Here is a 21,655-nt window from a genome sequence, read left to right on the forward strand (position 1 = left end):
TCTTCTCAGAGGATTGACAGTTTTTAATCAATTATTTTTTAAACATTTTTTCAAGGGAAGGTTCAGATGGTGAGGGGAGAGAGTCAGGTTTGGGGACATAGGGAAAAAGTTCAAATTAATTAGATGATCAGCTGCATTTTCAATTCCATTCATTTAGTGACAAGACCTATTTGAGTATTAGTAGTCTTAGATAATCTGCAATAGAAAATGATTGGATTAATAAGCATTTTAACCAATAATGTCCCTTTTTGATTACAGAGATTTGAAGAGTGTCATGAAATCTCCAGGGCATTCAGAGAATATGAATTACAATTAGAAAATGAGCAATCTGTCCAAGAATTTATAACAGCAAACAAAATGGACTCCAAATCATTTTTGTGCTCCCAGGAACACTGAAAAATATTAACAAATAGCTTGAATCTTTTACTTCTGAAATCTTCTCAGTCACTTAGAGGCCATCAGAATACAGTTATATTCAGGTACATTGTTGCCTAACCTTTATCAGTTGAGATTTTGAGTGATTTGCTGTTCTTTTTCCTCTCTAAAAGGACCAAAATCATATCACTGTGTTAGAACAGATTGACAATGTATCTGACTGTGGCTGATCAGAATAATATGAGCAAGGAGTGCTCTGCCACCATTTGGGGTGGACTCTCTAACTGGGTGTCCTAGTTTCTTTTGGGCTAATTCAAATTCTGCTTTGCTCATATAACACAGAACCTTCTCTGATGAAGGCATGCCATGCTGGGTGGTCCTGGGCCAGTGTCTCCCAATCATATAATCAATTCTCAAGTTTTTAACAGATACCTTGAGAATGTCCTTGAATCACTTTCTCTTGTGAGGGCTTGCCCTATGTGAATTCTCATTGACATGCATGGTCAATAATCAAAAGGCATTCTCCATATCAAATGCTCACTAATGAGCTAAGGGAGTTTTGAAATCAATTGTTTATAGAGTATCATTGTACAATTGTTCTTCTATTCCTACTCACTCTGGTCTGCATCAGTTCATGGAGATCTTCCCAGTTTCTTCTGAGGATGTGCATTTCATGATTGATTACAATTTTGCATTTGAAATCAGAGGACATGTGTTCCCATCCCAGTTTCATTTATGATCTGTATATAAAAGAACAACCTTGTTAAAATAAGAAAATTGAACTAAATGATTTATAAGGTTTAAATCTCTGCTCCTACACAAGGATATTTATATTTACAGTCTAGAATGTAGATCTCACAGGTAAAAGGAATCAGTTTTTGGTCAGTTTCTCTCCGTCTCTTGCTTGCATTTTTGAGTTTGAGATGTTATCGATATGCCATTTATTTGAGGTTGTAAAGGCATGGGTATAACACAGAGGATACCCTTGTAAATGTTCTTTCAGCCCAATCTTCAACTTCTAAAGCTTTCAGGTCAGCCTGTAGCTTTTTTAATGGCTGTGAACTTCTTTTCAAAGACAATATTAGAAAAGAATCAGCATCAGTTAATCAAATTGTCCTTTTATCTTGCATTTGATATATGAAAGCTTTCCAACAGAATGGTAACATTTTGTTTCATTAGAGATTATTTCCTACTACTGTTTTCAGAACCCCTTTCCGGCTTCTTTCCTCAGGAACTTGTTTTTAAACAGCTCTGGAGACTAACTGCTTCAAGAGTCCATGCAAAGGGCATGTGAAAGAACTGCTATTTGGCTGCAGCCGCAATGCCCATGATCCACTTTGATGTCTCCTTATTATTGGATGAGTACATCAAGGGTCTCTTAATGTGTCAATGACCTAGTATAAATTGAACAAAATCATTCTATAAAGGAACAATAAAGAAACAAAGGAAATCACTCCCAGTTTGAAAAAAAAAATCTTCCAAGTACAGTAAAAACTACATATTTTAAACCTACCACCTCAGGGCTTGGTTCTGATTTTAACAGTCATGCTTCTTGACAAAAGCTGCAAACTCTTTGTCACTGGTATTATATTGGAAGCATTGTAATTTTGGCAGAAATAGCTCATAAGATAGCAATAATACTATGATGCCTTATCTTATATTAATTATATAATATTGTTTTATATTATAATATTTTATTATGTTATATCATAATACATATTCATATGCATACATGTGTGTATATATGCATATTATTAAATGATGTTTTTAGAGTAGTAGTGACCTAAGTAGGTATGTTTACATATATACAAACACACAAACACAGAGAAATGTCTGTATATTCAAGAAATACAAACTTCCTTGACGTTTATGGGAACAGAAGGAAGGCAGGGGGACTAAACTTAAAAAGAGAAGTAGGGAATTTTAAATTTTCCAAGACATTTTCCTGTGCTCCCAAACATATTTTCCCTAACTATACTAACCTTGGGGATTATATGAAATTCTTTTTAAGAATTAGAAATGGTAACCAGATGGAGCTTTTTCATTCTGATAAGCAGAGAAATATCATAAAGAATTTTAAAAACCTTCAAAGTGACATACAGAGTTGTGATCTGAATAATTCCGGCCAATAAAGAAATTAACAAATCGTGCCTGGTATTCAAAAAAAAAAAAAGTCAAGAGAAAGAAGAGAACAATTAGATCAATATTGTTTTGCTACAAATTTTCTAAGAGCATCATGGATAAAGTACTGGTCTTGAATAAGAAAGACCTCTGACCAGCCTCTGACCTATAATGGCTGTATAATTTTGAGTAAATCACAGAACCTCTTCCTTGTCCTCAATTGCTACATTACTATCCTGAGGAAACCTCCCTAGAGCCTTACTCTCCTGATAGGTGACTCGGTCTTCCCACAGTGCACAATTTAGAAAGGTCTTTAGACATAGTTTATCTATAAGTCTTTCTGTGTTCCTTCTTTTCCTTACTTGCTTCATTACCTATTCCTCTCCCAACTCTTTTCTATATCTTCTATGTGTATTATTTTCCCTTTTTAGAATGTAAGCTCCTTGAAGACAAGCATTCTAATTATTTATAGTTTTATCCTCAGAACTTAAAACAAAGGCTAATACGTTGCTAACTTTTAATAAATTATCTATCACATATGTATGTATTTACATCTATGTGTATATATCTAGCCATCTCTCTATCTAAACTTCCAATATCCCAGACAGTTTTTCGAAACTATAAACTTCAAAGTAGTCTCCACTGGTAGAAAAAATTTCTTCTCTGTGTAGTTTCCTCCATTAAAAACATAGATATAGATAGATATATGTATGTGTGTGTGTGTGTACATAAATAATATATATGTCATTCAATTTTTTATCTACTTGTATCTAATTTTCTGATTAATTGCTAAATTCTTAAACTCTTTCATATGACTATAGATAGTGATCTGCAAGCAAATGTTTAACAACCAACTCTCTAAGGGAAAAAAAAAGTATGCAGGACACATTTGCATTATTAATATTTTCTCCATCAATGAATCAAGCCCTGATTTAGAAATTGTCAATTTTCAAGGTACAAGTACCCAAACTGAAAACTTAAAAATTGGTTCTCTCAGTCCAATAAATAAGCACTAATTAAATAGTGATTACAATCAAACAGTATAGTGTAATGAAAGAAAGTTAGATTTAGAGTTAGAAGTCCTGAATTTGTTTCCTATGTCTGCTCCTTACTACCTATGTGACCATAGGAAAATAATTTAGCCTCTCTGAACCTCACTATTCTCACCTATAAAATGAAGGGATGGCAATAAATGATCTCCAAGGTCCCTGAATGAATGACCTGAAAGTTTGCAGAATCTTAATCTGCTGCTTTAAAACAGTGGTACCAAAGTTACCAGGTGACAAAGTTACAGCTATTCTATACAAGTCGCCATGACTAAGTAGAAGAATTGGTGGGGTTTTTTCCTTCTTTTTTATTTTTAAATTACTCTAACCTACCTCTTGATTGTTATTTTTCCTTGATCTGAAAATAAATCCTTGAAAAGGGAAGCAGCTGACTTCTTTCTCAAGATTAAGATCAAGCCCAAAACAACATATTATCCAACGGCTCACACATTCCATCTCCTACATCCTCTGCTATTTTTGCACATGGTCCTCCAGGTTTAGAAGATAACTTTCTGCTTACTTCCCACCTGTAAGAATCACCAACTTCCTTAAGCACAGATCCACCGCCTCTTCCCACACAAGGACTTTCCTGGTCCCATTCCTTCTTGCCAATCACCAATTTTTAATACTCTCCTCCTCTCCCTCTTATAAATGTGTTTAAGTATTTTTCATTGACTTACTTGCATATATATTGTATGCTTCCATAAAATATAACATTCCTAAGGACAGAAACTATATTATTTTTGTATTTATGTTCTTTATCAGTGCCCCACACACATTTAATAGATTTTTTTTTGGATTGAACAAAATTTAATTCTCTAGAGTAAATGGCCAAAAAAAAAAAAAAAAAAAAATTCTGGCCTCAATCAGTGTCAGGATAACCTAAATTGGTATTCTGCCTCAAAAATATACAAATTATGTGACTCCAGGCAAGTGACTGAGTGTCTCATGGAAAATATTTTTTAAGACTATAAGTCAAAGAACAAATGGCATCTGATAATTAATTGGCAGAGGAGGATTTTCAGAAGGGAGTTCCCTCCTTAGACAAAAAAAATGACAAATCTGGACTATGAGACAGATAGACTGATAGATGGATGAATGGATGGACGAATGGAAGGATCGACAGACATATAGATAGACAGATAGACATAGATATAGACTGGAAAAGACACTACATCTTGGAAAAAGTATATGTTAATGCTTAAACACTGCCAATACAGGAACTCAGTTTTCTTGACTATACATATTTGTAACAAGGGTCTTGTGATTGTTTTGTTTCCTCTAGTGGTGGGGGAAGCAATGGGAGAGAGAGAAAAATAAATTTTTGTTCATTGAAAAAAATGACCTTTTAAAAAGCTATGTTGCCAGTTAACATTTATGTAGCACTTTAAGTTTTGTGAAGTACAACAGGTATTATTTCAGTTTATGCTCACAGCAACCCTGAGAGATAGTCCCAAATTATCTCCATTCTACAGATAAAGAAACCGAAACTGAGAGAGTTAACAGTGATTTGCTGAGCATCACATAGCTAGTTAAATGTCTAGGATTCAAACTCAGGACTTCCATTGCTTTAAACACTGTCTCTGGGTTGATCAAAAACATGAAATGTTCGATTTCTCATCCAAACTATTTTGTTTTCAAGCAGTTTCCTTCCTGATGCCAATGAGTCTGTGCCTTAGAGTTGCCAAATGAACTCTCTCTCTGGCTGGGCAGTAGGCCTATCTGGAAGGCCTGTGTGCATCAGAACAGTGCGCCTGTCCACTTCCATTTGAGCCCAGGACCACTTGGGAGTGATGGCAAAGGTAGTACACAATGTCTCAGATGAGTCAGTAATCAAATAGCACCGGTTCACTTTCCACAGTAGAGCAAAAACTCTAAAAAGCCAACATATTTCCCACTCCCATTCATTCCTGCTAGAACTGTGGTGGTGAGAGGGGATCCACAGCAGCACTGTTTGTGCTGGGGTTCGGATTGTGTCAGCACTTTTCTTATAAATGCTGTTTACTGAAGGTTTACAACTTGGCTGTAAAAACCAGTTGGCATTGAAACTTGAAACTTGGCATGAAAGGATTGGCATCAGCATTGCCCGGAAGCCGTTTTTCTATCTAAATCTGAAGAAAACAAGCTAGGTCATTTTCTACTTATTTGTGTTATTCATGCACAAAATGAAGTCTGACAACTTCAAACAGTCGTTTGCATTTGCAATCCACAAAAAATGAGTTGCTCCAAGAAAAGTAACATTTGGTAAACAAATACTCCATGATAGAGTGTAAGGAATGAAACTGGAAGAGCTGGGTATGCTCAGAAGAAATGACAAAACAGAAAAGTTTCCAAAGTCACTGCGTATCAGAGTAGGAAAAACAGTACAGGCTGAGATTAGATGATTATATGGATTTTGAAAGTAAATTTGCAGAGCCTATCGCCTATAACTGAAGAGAATAACAGCAAAAAGCAGGTTTAAAATCAAAGGGAACATTGTTTTTTCAAAAAGAAAAACTGTTGCACACCTCACTGAAACACCATTCTGGCTCTTTTATCTCAAATAATCAGGTTTTTTTTGCCATAAAAGTATTTTTCCCTCTTATTTTTGCTTTGTTTGAATATAATGCATGAAAGCAGCTTGAGGAAGGTGGTAGGGTGTTCCGCTTAATTGGCTGGGGATATTTGTTGTTTCTTTTCTTTTTTTCTTTTTCTTTTTTAAAGGAGTCTGTATTTCAGAGACTTTCTCCACACAGCTGCTGAATTTGGGGTTTTTTAATGAAATTTCAGAGATGGGAGAGCAGATGTCAGTGGTCAATAGCAAACTGACTCAAGAAGAAGGTGACAGCATCGACTGCTATCCAAAGAATGCCCTTTTTGGTGGATTTAAAAGTCAGTTTTGACGTCAAGGCACTTTTGTCCCCTAACATACACTCACTCAGTACTGTGCCCTGAAGAGAGAAGCGTGGGCAGACTAGACTTTCATTTCTTAAAACCCTGTCACTGCATGACTAAAGAAACTATACAAAACAAAGTGGAAACAGAGGCCAAATTAAACAGAAAGGAAAAATAAGAGGAGAGAAAGAAATGCAAGAGAATCAAACAAGCGCAATGAGCCCAGTAGTCAGGAACAGGTGATTCTTTATGATACTAAACTCTCTGAGGAATGAGATTTTCAAATAATTCTATTCACTAAATTAGGATTAAACATCTACTGCGTGTTTGACAGATTCAAAATTATAAAGACAAAAATGAAAGAATCTCTATCCACAATGAGTTTATATTTATCAGAGAGAGAAAATCAAATAAAAACCATAAACAAGGTGTTTAAAAAGAAATTTGGTGCAGGAGAAAACTAACAACTGGATGAATCAGGAAAGGCTTCTTGTAGGAAGAGGCATTTTGATCTGATCCTTTAAAGGTAGCTATTTACAAGCAGTAAAGGAAAAGGGGGAGAATCTTATAGGCAAATATGCAAATAGAGGAGTGAGATTTAGAATGTGGAGTTAGAAAATGGAAATAAGATCACGTTATGTTTCTTTGTATTTGTCATGTTTTAACAAGCTGAAAATGGATCAAATCACTCTTCTGGATTTTGATAGTTACTAAAATATTGACTTGCTATCAATACCCACCCATCATATTCAGAACTATTTGCAGAGTATCTATCTATTGAGGTTGCAGAAAATAATACGGGTTATAAGCAATACCAAATGAGGAGGGAATTTGACAATAATATGCTTATTGTGATCATGTGGGCCAATTCACAAGATCAGTTAGGTTAACACATGAGGGATCTTATGCCAAAATAGGCATATCCCAAATCAAAATAGCTCTATTGCATACAACTCATGATCAGTAAGTAGAGAATCTGCTAAAGGCAACTAGATGGTACAGTCAATAAACTTGGCCTGGGATGAGAAAAGGCTGTGTTCAAATCCAGCTTCAGACACTATATGAGCCTGTTTCAGTTTCTCCCATATAAAGGATAATAATAGTACCTACCTGACAATGTTGTTGGAAAGATCAAATAATAAACATTTAGTAAAGAGCTTGGCACATAGTAGGTACCTAATGATTGTTTGCTTCATATTGAAGCATTTTTTAACTTGTTTTTTTTTTCTTTTTTGCAAAATGACTAATATGGAAATATGTTTTGCATGATATCACATGTATAACAGGTATTATATTGTTTATCTTGGAGAGGTAACAATAGGAGGAAGAGAATTTGGAATTCAAAATTTGAGAATTAAAGTTAAAATTATTTTTAAAAAGAAAGAAAACAAGGAATGAATGTCCATTTGACAATAAAGAAATATTAGTGTGACAATAGAAATGAGAAATTCAGAAAAAAATATGGAAAGCCTTTTATATACTAATGTAGAGCATAATAAGAAGAAAAGAGGGAAAATATATGTAATGAATATAATAACAAAAACAGCACTAAGACAGCTGAACTCTAGCAAACTTTAATAATCAACTTTGTCATGAAGAAAAATAAAACAGTCAACTATGCACTTGGGAAAGAAATGAAGAGAAGGCAAATAAAAAGTACATGATCAAATATGGACAATGTGCTCACCAGTTTTGCTTAACTGAGTTTTTTTCCCCTCCACAAGGGAATGTTGAATATTTAAGAAAATGATTGTAGTTAAAAAAACAAAAAAAATCTTTTAAAATATTTAACATACGTATGTATTTGTGCATATACATATATACAAACATGTTTCACATGTGTACATATACACACAAGCACAAACTTGGAGCTCCAACTGGTGCACGTGATATGTGAATTTTACTTAAATTGTGTATGTCTTACCTTTCTGCTATAAACACACTAAATAATTAAACTCAGAAGTTTATTTGAATTTATTTTAGGTTCTGCCCATTATCAGGGGCTCATGTATCAAAGGGCTGGAAAAAATGGGGCTGTGAAAATCTAAGGATTTTTACATAAATTTAAATGCATCCAATTACATTGATCTTGAAATAAAAGCTTTTAACTTAAGATCAGTCCTTATGATAATTGCTAAACTACTAGAGAATATTAGCTATTACAATCAAAGTTTTCAGTATAGAAGAAAAGTGTCAATGAACTGTAAGAATATTTTTAATAAATCAGAGAGGGCGAAGAACTATGCATATATATAAAGGATTTTGATGTCTATTTTAAACCAAGAGTTACCAGATTTGGGGTAAAATATTGTGCTAAAGAAACTGTACAGGAAGTTCAACATTCTCAAAGGTCCAAAATAATCCCATCATTCGCTTCCTGTAACTTCTGAGTCAGGGTTGGAAGGACTAAAGCTTTTTGTTATGGGTGTAACTGCTTTGCAAACAAGCCATGCAAAGCTAAGGGGCTTCTGGAGCCCAGCTCAGAATTTGCCCTCCCCACAGCTGAATTCTTTACTTACTTGAAGTTTGTGCAAATCAGAAGGAGATTTACAGGGTTTTGTAAAGACCTCTAAGGCTATAGAAAACTTGGCAGACTTGGTATTTCTATATGATAAGCTTGGACAGCTGATCCTCTAAACTTCTAGGTATTACTCTTGCTAAAGATCATGTTCTCTACTGGAGACCTAACTGCCTAGAGTCTGTGTGAGAAAAGTAGAAAAGTATATGAAGAAAAGAGCTGCTTCCTTTTTATTATTATTATTATTATTATTATTTTAATTTGGAGCCCCCTATTTAAGCCCAGATAACAACAACAACAACAAAAATGGTTGATCACTTTCTCTCCTACTTAAGGAAGTAAACCTCTCGATGAAATATTCTAAGTTAAGTCACACTTTGTTCTGAGCCCCCAAGTTAGGGGGTAAAAAAAATTTAAAATACCTATTTATTAAGAGAGAGACAAAGAGTAAGTCAACTCTTGGCCTCTATGTGGTTGTAGAAAAATCCAGTTTACCTAAAACATTTGGGTAAAAAAACCAGCAGATTATACTATAGCATTGTCGATAGGAACAGGAAGAAATGTAACAAAATGTTACAGTATATATACAGAAGTATATTGAAATATCACATTTAATTCCCCCTCTCAAATGTATCTCTTCTTAATATTTCATAATTTATGGATAAACCCTGAAATATGGCCAAGTTTCTTTAGTCTATCCAAAAAAACAAAAATTCTGGCAAAACATTGGTACAGTTTGATGGACTTTTTGCAGTTAGTTCAAGCTCTATGATTGAGTTTTATTGATTGGGCATCTTAGACCTTACTTTAAATGAGTTAGAGCTGAATAAAGCAATTGCCTGTCCACACTAAAAAAAAAATGAAAATAAAAATAAACCCATTTTAATAACTGATTGCTTGTTTTCATTCTCAACCAATCAACAAACATTCATGTGATTAAATTGCCCATCCCCTTCTGTTGATAGAAATTGAATTTATTACTGTTTTATTTGAAACATTGCAGTATTATGGGTCAGGGTTGAAGATAGGGATTTGAATGGTTCATTTTTCCAAGTGCAGAAAATAGTCTATAAGCAACCATTACCTTGAGAACACAGAGACATGGATAAGAGTTTACAGTTGGGCAAGACCCAATGAAAAATGTTTACTGAACCAGGTATGTCCATCCCTTTGTCAATTTCTTCTGACTCCAGTGCTCTGTCCACTATCTAGTACTGTCTCTCAAATGATATCGACTTAAGGGAACAAGAGTACTTCAGTTTTTTAATTCTATAGTTCATTGTTTTTGTACCTTGTTTTATTTCCTTTTCCATTTTCCTTAATTTTTTTAATTTAGGGTGTGATTTTTAAAAATATATATATTTTTTATTTTGTTACATTTTGAATTCCAAGTTGTATTCCTCCCTGCCACATATCTCCATATTAGAAAAGGCCAACATTAGATACAGATACATATATGAAACCAAAAAATATAGACTTCAATTTATCAGTTATTTCTGAGGAAGTAAATAACATTTTTCTTTATAAATCCTTTATAGTTATTATAAATATTCATATTACTCAGAATTGCTTATTAACAATTACTTTTCAAACAATTTTGTTATTATTGAATATAACATTCTCATTTCTGTTCATTTTACTCTGCATTATTTCATGCAAATCTTTCCATTTTTTCAAAATCAAACTGCTCATCATTTCTTACAACACAGTAGTATCCTCTCACAATCATCTAGCTTAATTTATTAAGCCATTCCCCAAATGATAGATAATCTCATTTTCTTGTTCTTTACCACTACAAAGAGATCTACTAGAAATCTTTTAGAACACATAGGGTTTTATGTTTCTTGCTCAACTTGGAAATAGTGGTTCAAAAGGTATACTCAGTTTTATATCCCTGGGCATGATTCCAGATTGCTCTCCAAAATGGTTGTGTCAGTTCACATTTCTACCAATACATCCCCTCCTCATTTTTCCCTTCTATCATTTCAGCTAATCTGATAGCTAGGAGACAGTTCCTCAGAGTTGTTTAAATTTGCAAATTAATGATTTAGACAATTTTTTATATAACTCTAGCTTTGATTACTTTTTCCAAAACGTAGCTTTTTGCATGCTTTGACCATTTATCAATTGGTGAAAGAATTATATTCTTATAAATTTGACTCTATATATTTGAGATATGAGGCCTTTATCCGAGAAACTATCTATAAAAATATTCCCTCTTTAATTCTTTATTGAAGATTTTAAATCTTGATGTTATCACAAATGAATTAATAAGAAGGCTTGCTGGAAACTGGATTAGATAACTGAAATTCCTTTAAAAGAATGGGGTAAGTTGGCAATAGATCAGAAAGATGAAAAAAATATCTCTGTGGAAAGGTCTCAGAGTTTAAGAGTGAAAGGTGTTCCCATTTCCTAGAAAATAATAATTATTATTATTATATGTACCTTGGATTTTATAATATTGTTGAGTATATAATACATAAGTTCCCATCTCCTAACTTTGTGAATATACTGGTTGTCCTTCATTTCTAGAATGTACTCCCTTCCTGCTCACCTCCCATGGCTTTAGAATCCCTAGAGTTCTTCAAGATTCTGCTCAAATGTTACCTTCAATATGAAATTTTTCTTGATCCCCAAAGTTTCTAATGCCTGTCCCTAACACCTATGTACATAATATATATTTTTTACTTCTCTTTTTATCTTTTTCCCCTCAGAACATAGGCTCCTGAAAGACAGAGGCAGTTTCACTTTGTCTTCAAATCATAGCAGTACCCAACATAGTACCAAGAATGTAGCAGTCACTGAATACACACTTATTTGATTAATTAATTTTCATTATATAAATGGGAAACTGAGCATCAGAGAAGTTGAGATTTACCTGAAGTCATATAGTTGTGTAAATGATAGACCCATAACTCTTCTGAATAGTAAGTGCTATGTAAATGCTAGTTATTATTAATTATTGAAAAGTAACTCAATAAATTTTTAATTATAATTTCTAAAAACTATTTACCAGTAGACTGGTTTCTTGTTGATAAATCCATGTGTTTTTTCTTAATTTATTTTCACATCTTTAGAGTTCTTTTCAAAAAAGTTCAAATTCTATGTAGTTCAGAGGAAGATTGGTCTAGAGATAGAAAATTTCTCAGAGGTCATTTAATCCCCTGCCCTCATTTTACAGATGGGAAAACTGAGGACTAATGATGTTCTAGGAACCAACTGCACGGAACAAGATATCTTATTTTTCTTCTAAGAGGTAAATAGGTTCACACTGATCTGTCATTGGCACAAACGGGGCAGAGAGAATGGACTGAAGCCAGAACAAGGACAGAGTTTGCTTCTGCCTGCACATTCTTGAGGCTCTCACTAAACAGTAAAAACTAAGCCTAGGCAAAATCCTAAGGCTAACTTCTGCCAAATATCTAAGAGTACTAAGTCCAAGATGAGTCAATTTAGCCTTCCTTTTAGTAGTTGTGATCCTGGGTAAAGAGAACAGAAGGAAGACATAAGGGAATAAGCACTTAAATAGTGCCTACTCCGTGCCAGACACTGTTTTTTAAGCACCGAGACTACAAAAACATGCAAAAGTTAGTCTCTGCCCTCATTTGTCATTATTATTCAGTTGTGTCATGACTCCCATTTGGGGTTTTCTTGGCAGAGACACTGGAGTGGTTTGCCATTATCTTCTCCAGCTTATTTTATAGTTGAGGGAACTGAGGCAAATGGGGATGCACGACTTGTCCAAGGCCACCCAGCTAAAGATGAGTCTTCCTGACTCCAGCCTGGTGTTCTATCCACTGCACCACCTACCTGCTCCCTGCCCTCAGGGGGCTTACAGTCTAAGGGAAATCTTGTCTCCTTTGTTCTTCATGGTAATTCTTCAAAGGGGGAGCTATAATTTTGCCCATATTATGAAAAAAACTGACACAAACAGATTAAATGAGTTGTCCAGGGTCACACAGCTAGTAAATGTCTGAGGCCAGATTTGGATTCAAAGTCTTCCTGACACTAACCCCAGTCCCCTATCCACCAGTGTGCCGCCAGCTGCCTCTGGTGCACAATAAAAAGAACAGTGTAAATACAGTTAGGTCTTCTGTATACCTAGAAGCAATATGTTCCCTGGCACAGAAATAATAACTACATCTGCAGTCAATATATGGCCAAGAGGAGAAAAAAATATAAAAACCTTCAGTGCTTATTGCTATTCTGGGCACTTCAAAATACTGGGGTTTTTTATTTGTTTGTTTTCTTTATTGGGACATAATAGAAAAGTGCTATTTTTGTCAGTGAGTGAGTGTCATCTATGAGATAATATTTGTGAAGAGCACTTAGTACAATGACAATCATATAGCAGATGCTATATAAATATTATTCTCTTGTTTCTCTTCCCCTATGCAGTGTAGGTATTGATTTACTCCATTTCTGTACCTGGTCCCCAGGTGGGGATGCTTAAATTCATAAGCACACACATGCACAAATGTACATGGCCTTCAGGGATTTTTAGTCAATGGTTACCTCCCTTTTCACTTCCCTCCTCCCATCTACAATCCCCAAGTCCAGCAAAGTTACAGTAGAGGGAACAAGATCCTGTTGGTATATAAGAAAGTCCAAAGGGGGAATGCCCTAGGGAATCAAACTTTTTAAATATCACGACAGAATTATTATCTGAATTTTATATTTGGGTTCTGTGAGATTTTTACTCACTGCATTTCCATATAAATAATTTTCTTGTTAATTCTCTATATTTTGGGCATTTAAAAATGTTACTCTGAGAAAAAAAACCCACAGGCTTCATCACATTGACAAAAGGGAGTATCACATACACACACACACACACACACACACACACACACACACACACACACACACAACTTGGATCTAAGATCCTTTACATGCATTGTCACATGTTCCCAGATGGGAAAAGGAGAAACTCCTCATTACTATAAATCAGTGATTCAGGTTCCCTTTCTAAATTACCTGATAATGCAGCAGGATAAGGAGAGACACCAAACAGAACACCACCCACAATTGCTTCTCAGCAACATTACAGGTATACTTTATGTGTGAGGAGGAGCGAAGATGAAGGAGCTCTAAAACCAGATGGGATGGACAACTAGAAAATCACCACTTCATTTTCCAGCTCTTTTTCAGAGACACTAACTATAAAATTACAAGTTAGAAGAGACTGTAATTCACAGATGGCAGAGATAGCAACATGTGAGCCTGCCACAGATCCACTCAATAACAAACAGAAAACACATAACCGCAGAAAAGGTTGTCAGATGTTTCTTCTAGATAATGAAACAAAGGAGACAAATAGCATCCAGGTATTGGAGAAATATAAATGGGAGAGCTTTGTCAGTACTAAACACTACCCAGAAGGTATGAACACAATATCTTACTCATTAAAGTCAATTTTTTAATTAATCATGGAAATGAATATAAATATAGCTGTTATAAATCGTATAGATGTCAAAATTCACACTTTAAAATTCCATTAGATACAAAATGTATTTAGTAAAGCTTTCCCTTATTTCTTATCTACTGTGAAATTCCTCTTAGACTTTTTTATATGGCAATAAATTACTCTGTTCATTCTGCATAATGGGATGTCATGTGTTTAAGTAGACACTGTATTTTTTATCATACGGTTCCTCTGAACTAGCTTTAAAAAAAGAAAAAAAAAAAAAAAAAAAAAAAGACTGTTAGGTTGGAATAAGATATAGTCACTCTGTACCAAGCTCCAGAATTCAATACAGCCCTTTTAAGAATACCACCAGGACATAAGTCCAGTCCTACAGGTTATCCTTGCAAACTCCCTTAAGTCATTCTGAGGGTGGGACGGGATCTAATTCGTGGTGGCTCACATAAATGTGCAAAAAAGGTGCTATTGTTATCAATGGGCTGCTATCAGACTGGATTGCTGACTTTGATGTGCAGATAGATTTATCAATCTCAAGCATTCCCTTTGATCTTGCCAGCTCTCTACATTTTGAGCAGTAGATCTGGGATATTAACACATTTCTTATACTTTCTAACCTCATATCACTGTAATCCGAGCTCAACTAGCAAGGGGTTCTGTCATGTGAGAAACAGACTTTATTTTTAGATCTTTCCCCTTTGATCTTTATATGTCAATGGTGCAGATTTAGTATTCTTCACTATAGTAAAGAGGCAAGATGATGGGGGCTTCTTTTAACCTTAAGTTGTAATTGAGCCAGTTTCACCCAGCAAAGATGAGGATTGCTTCTGTGCCTCAGACAATGGCTGAACCACTTTAAACTGTTTCCAGCATCATTATTACTTAATATTTTTATTAGCGATGTGTTGAGTATAAAGAATCTTATAATCATTTTTATTAGTTTTTTCCTCCCATTTACTGGTTGGTTCGTTGATTGGTTGGTTGCTATCCTTAGTTCTCAAAGAGGATCAAAATGGCATCACTGTGTCGGAGTCAAGGTACATTGTGTTCAATTGTGGCTGATTAAAGCAATATGAGCTCAGAAGGCTCTACCACACAGGTCAGGCACAAATAGTCCACATGAACATTTGGAGTGGGTTTGTCTGAATATGTGTTATCTCCCATTTCTTTTGAGCTACTGCAATTATTCTTCACTCACAGAGCACAGGTTCTTCTTTGATGTAAGCACAGTATGCTGTGTAGTCCTTTGCCAAAATCTCCCATTTCATGCAATTGATTCCAAACTTCTTCAGAGAGACCTTGAGAGGGTCCTTGTATTGCTTATTCTGACTATAATATGAGTGCCATCCTTGGGTGGATCCTCTGTAAAAAAAAAAATAGTCTTTTATGAAAGTATATGAGTGGCATTCAAACAATGTGGCCAATTCATCAGAATTGTGCTCTCTGGAGCAGAGTTTGAATACTTGTCAATTTAGCTTGAAAAAGGGCAGCTCCTGGGCAGCTAGGTGGCAGAGTGGATAAAGGTTCCACCTTGACGTCGGGGAGATCTGAGTTCAAATATAACCTCAGATACTTACTAGCTATGTGACCCAGAGAAAATCAGGTAATCTCCGTTTGCCTCAGTTTTCTCATCTGTAAAATGAACTGGAAAACAAAGTGGCAAACCACTCCAGCATCTTTGACAGGACAATCCGAAATAGGTTCATGAAGAATTAATACAACTAAACAACAACAAACAACAATCTCATTTATTAGTCTATAAAGAAAGAAAGAAAAGCATAGAAAGTAACAAGGAGGTTTAAACATACCTTGGAAGGTCCAACCACTAGAAGATAGGTATCAAACACAAGGAAAGGTCCAATGCTCCCAAGTGAGGCCTGAAGCAGATTAAAATAAAATTGGGAAATTATCTAATAATAATAATTATTATTATTATTATTTATATTTATTATTTATAAAATATTATATAAAAATAAAATAAAAATATGTGTTAGTATTTAAAAATAAATTATTTAATAAAATAAACAAACAACAAATGAATAAAAATACAATAAAATATAAATAATGTTAATATTGGTTTTCTAAATCAACATTCAACTTTCAGGGATTTTTAGGTATAGTTAATGGCCCTTATTTCTATTTGAGTCTGATACTACTTGTGTTGTGCAACAATAACTATCACTGGTGCCTCCATGGGTGCTCAATACCATTTTCTATCAACAAACACTCTCTTCTAAATCTTTGGAATGGGTTCATATAACTCAGCTTAGCTGGTATGATTCCAGTGATGGGTATTAATAAAAGAAATCTTTTCTTCTTCCCAACTTCCCCGTTCCTGTTGAGGGCACAAGCAGCTCAATCATACAAAAGCACAACATCAGAGTCATCCTCAATTCTTTTTTTTTGTACTCAACTCCCGTAGCCAAACAACAATAATAATAAAACAAACAAAAAATATGGCATCTAGTCAAGTCATTCTACCTTGACAACAACTCTCAGGTCTTCTCTTTCTCTCCACTCACTCAACCACTATTAACTCAACACTTCATCATGTTCTGGGACAATAATCTCCAAACTGATCTCTCTGCCTCCAGGCTTTCCCCATCTCCATTTCATCATCCACCCTACTTCCAAACTGATATTCTTGAGGCAAATCTAGCATGTTGAGCCTCAGATTCCTCATTTGTAGAAAAAAAAATTAATAAAAGGAAATGAGACTAGACGACCTCTACTATCAATGTCATTTCTTTTCTCAAGAAATAGCAATGCCAATTAGAAGTTTGTGAAAATTTGTAAGAACCAATGAAAGGAAAAGTAACAGAACCAAGAAACAGTGTAAATAGGACAAACAAACAACAACAAAGATAAAACAACTCTGCATAATTATAATTATCAAGCTGTCCCCAATAAAGAAAACATATATACCTACTTGCAATTTCTGAAGAGCTGACAGGTTATAAGACTGTGGAACATCGCATGTCAAAAGCAATTGTGTTTATTTATTTTACTGAATTGTTTTTGTTTTCATTCTATTGTAGTCTTTATAAGGGATAGATGAGGAGAAGGTGCAAAGACAATATTTGGAAATAAATGAAGTATAAAAAACAAAAAAATTAAATTTCAAAAAATTAAAAGAAATTTTTGTGTCCACTTCATTGCCTGCTTATGATCTGCCAAGATCTATGCTGAGCAGTAAGATTACTAAAAGTGAAACAGTTACTGTATATTATTTGCACATTGTCTTTGGGGAGAAAAAATTGGGGGAAAGAAATGGGGAGGTGAGAATACCCCCATATTTTGTATCAGTGCTTTCTACTATACCACCTTAGCATATAGTCATTTCTAAAAGTTAAATCTGTCTGGATAATTGATATTTACTAATATCCAATGAGGGAATGGCCCTCACAAAATTTTCTGGCTACTAGTAATCAATCAGTTGGTCAGAAAGCACTTAAATTTCTTAAGTGCTTGCTATATGCCAGGCATTGTGCTAAGCTCTGATGATTGGGAGGGGGGGGGAAGGATGGAGTGGGGGAAGCAAAAACAGTTCCTGTCCTCAGGGAGCACCCAATCTAACAGGGAAGACAAGATACAACAATTATTTACAAACAAGATAATTTCAGAGCAAACTAGAGGGAATTTCAGGAGGGTCCTAATGTTAAAAAAAAAAAAAAAGTTTCTTGCCGAAGGTGGGAATACTTAACTAATACTCAAAGAAATCCAGGAAAGGTAAGAGGAGTAAGGGAGGAGAAAGCATTCCCAACTTGGGGAACAGCTGTTGAAAATGTATAGCTTTGGGACTTGGAATATTTTCTGTGAGAAGATGGCAAGGGGGCCAGCGTCACTGGATTATGGAATATATGGGGGGAAATGAAATTTAAGAAAACTGGTAAGTTAATAAGGGGCCAGATTGTGCAAGATTTTAAAAGCCAAACAAAGGATTTGATATATTTGGTCCTAGAAGTAATAGAAAGCCATAAGAGTTTCACAAGAGAAATGATATAGTCAGCCCTATGCTGGATGGACTGGAGAAGGAAGACACTTTTATCAGGGAGGACAACCTAAAGGCTATTGCAATAATACAGGTGAGAGGTGATAAAGGGGAAGGGAAAAAATTAACATAAATATAGTACTTAGTATGTATAAAGCTCTCTGCTAAGAGCTTTTTATAAATATTATCTAATTCTATCCTCACAAGATCTCTAGGAAGTAGGTATTATTATTACCTCCATTTTACAATTCAGGAAACTGAGGCAAACAGACATAAAGTGGAATTAACCAGGGTCACACAGCTAGTGAGTATTTGAGATCTCATCTGACCTCAGATTTCAGACTGTAGGCCTAGCATTCTGTCCAAGTGTAGACTCTGGAGTCTATACCAGAGTCTACACCAGAGTGATAGAAATGGCAGAAGAGAGAAAGGAATAGATGGAAGATATTGCAAAGTTAGAATTGATAGGACTTGGCAATAGATTGAATACAGGCAGTGAGAAAGAATGAGTTTGATAAGTTATAAAAATGATCATGGAATACAATACTGTATGATAAATGCATTAGAGTGATGCAAGTGAAAAATGCCATGTGAAATCTGATCCAGAGGATGTCAGGAGGCTTCATGGAGGGGATATGGTGTGTGAGTTGGGTTTTATTATCATAAAATGTTGCTTTAAGGGTCTTTCTGAGTTCTTGATAGAATTTTACTACCTCTTTATTCTCTACAACGGATCTTGGCACAAAAGTTACAGTGATTTTTTATAGTAGTCTTTATGAAAAAAAAACTTATCATAAGCTGAAAAATACAAGACGATGTTACTTATTGGCTTGGGATATGCAATAAAACCAACTCTGCCAGCTCCTCTATTTGCTTCTCCAAGAATAATTTGCGATTTCTGTGGAGTTACAAATTCCTTCTCTCTTTTGAATAATTCGTGGTCAAGAATTCTATGATTCACTTCTTCCATAGTATGCTACTCATCAAAGTGGACAAAGATTTTACATTTAGAGTACCACAATAAAGTTAATTTTTAATAAATAGTCAAAAATATGATTCTTAGCACATTTTGTCCCTTTCTCCAGTACTCTGTCCATCACTATAGATTCAAAAGGGACCCATAGAGGACTAAATTGCATTTGGTATTTTTGTTCATGGTCAAGGAATTCATCTTTGATTAACCTATAGGTGATAAGCTCCTCCATACTCAGCTAATCTGGCTCACAAAACCAAGTGAGTTGCCAGGATTATGTTCAAATTTTTATCTTCATGGAAGACTATATCAGGGTTTGTGCTCAGCTAGAAGAGCCTTCAAGAACTCATGATCAATTCCAGCCATTAATGTGACAATAGAATAATAATTTATAAAGGACTAGAAAAATGATGATATTAAACATATGAGATTCCCAGTGAAAAGACAGAGATCATTCGTTGAAAGTACTATGCAATTTCCCAAATACAATCTAGTCAAATATTCTCTTTCTGGGAGTCAGTTAATTATCCATCTACAGAACCTGTCTAAATCATATAAATACAGTCCATTCAAATTCAAGCTGAGAAACATGGTCAACTTTATTTCTATTTAATTATCTGGACCAATAGTTTTTGAGTGGCAATGGTTCCCTTATTAAGCAACTAGTTGCCATAATAGAGTTCTGGATCCAGAGTCAAGACGATCCATCTTTTTGAATTAAAATCTAGCCTCATACATTTACTAGCCATGTGATCTTGAGTAAGTCACTTAAATCCATTGCCTCAGTTTCTCCATCTGTTAAATAAGCTGGAGAAGGAAATGGTATATCACTCCAGAATCTTAGCTAAACAAACTCCATATGGATCACAAAGACTGAAAACTACTGAATAAAAGGGATCCTTATAAAGCAACCCATTGCCAATTAAAAGGCAATAGGTATAGAGGTAGTTGTATCAGTAAAATTCCACTGTTTACAAAAACATAAAAAATTTCATTATTAATGAATTCCCTTTTGATTTGGGCTTTACTTAGAATATTTTCAATGTCACTGGAGAATATCTTCTATTTACCTTTGGTGAGCACAAATCCTCTATCTGCTACTTCACACCTTTTTTTATTCTTAATGGGTCATTGAACAAAAATCTATGTGAGCAGTAGCATTTCATGAAATCATTGATAACTTGATGAGAGATATTTTGAGCAAAATCTTTGAGGCTGACTTTCATTTACCAAATAAATAGCAAACATAAAAAAGAAAGCTTCTATTCCTTATATCTTGCATTTAAATGTGTGACTGTGAAGATTAATTATTAAGTTTTATCAATCTACCTCCTCAGTGTCATCCTCTGGATTCACCTGGGCAGTATCCTAGTTTAGACTCTTATAACTTTTCATCTGAATTGTTGAAGTAGCGTGCTAATAGATCTTCCTATTTCCCCTCCAGTCTTTCTCCTGTGCATTCATCCTGTCCAAAAGATGCATGGATAATTTCCAAATGAATATTCCTGAAATGCAAACCTCACCATGTTCTTGACTCAAAGACTTCGAATGTCTCCCTATTGTCTCTATTGGGGGTGGAGGGAGGAATCACCACCTCAGATTGACTTTTTAAGTCCTTCACAATCCAGTTATAGGATATATTCCAGGTCTGCTAAACATTATTATTCTTCATTCAACCTCCTGTCAAATAGGCCAATTTGGTGTTCTGATACATCAAGTTTTCTCCTTCATTTCTAAGCCTTTGCAGTAGTAGCTCTTCATACTTAATTTACTCTTCACTTCTGCCTTTTAGAATCTCTAGATTTCTTAAAGGTTTGGCTGAAGTCAACCTTGATAGTAAAGTTTTCTGAGGATCCCTACTAGTTGCAAGAAAGTTAGGTTTCACAGTGGATAGAATATCAGACCAAAAATCAGGACACATCTTCCTGAATTTGACACTTAATTTGCTGTGTGACCCTGGGCATGTCACTTAATATTATTTGCCTCAACTTCTCATCTATAAAATGAGCTGGAAAAGGAAATAGCAAACTACTCCAATATCTTTGCTTAAAAAAAAAAAAAAACCACAAAAGGAGTGTTGAAGAGTCAAATATGAGCAAACAATTACAACAGTATTTCTAAGTGCCTTCCCCCTCACCACCTAGAAAAATTAGTATTTTATATTTACTTATCTCTGCATAGGCTATTCTCATTATTCCAATAGAAAGTAAGATCCTTGTAGGAAAGAGCTGTTTCATTTTTGTCTTTATATAACCAGAACTTGTCATCATATCTGGCACATAGTAAATATTTAACAAATGTTTATGGAATTAAATCTTTAGACAATAATCTGTTA

At 34.7% G+C, this 21,655-nt stretch overlaps 1 protein-coding gene across 1 annotated transcript in view; it reads right to left on the minus strand.

Moving 5' to 3' along the window:
• Positions 1–5,958: 5,958 nt before the first annotated feature.
• The window catches only part of LOC127538549 (probable E3 ubiquitin-protein ligase TRIML1), a 62,761-nt gene continuing 47,064 nt past the window's right edge, over positions 5,959–21,655 (minus strand). The window contains exon 2 of the mRNA XM_051962360.1: positions 5,959–5,971. Within this exon, the coding sequence (XP_051818320.1) occupies positions 5,959–5,971 (13 nt within the window). The remainder of the gene's footprint in view (positions 5,972–21,655) is intronic.

This window comes from Antechinus flavipes, chromosome 5, assembly GCF_016432865.1.
Source record: "Antechinus flavipes isolate AdamAnt ecotype Samford, QLD, Australia chromosome 5, AdamAnt_v2, whole genome shotgun sequence".
Lineage (NCBI taxonomy): Eukaryota > Metazoa > Chordata > Mammalia > Dasyuromorphia > Dasyuridae > Antechinus > Antechinus flavipes.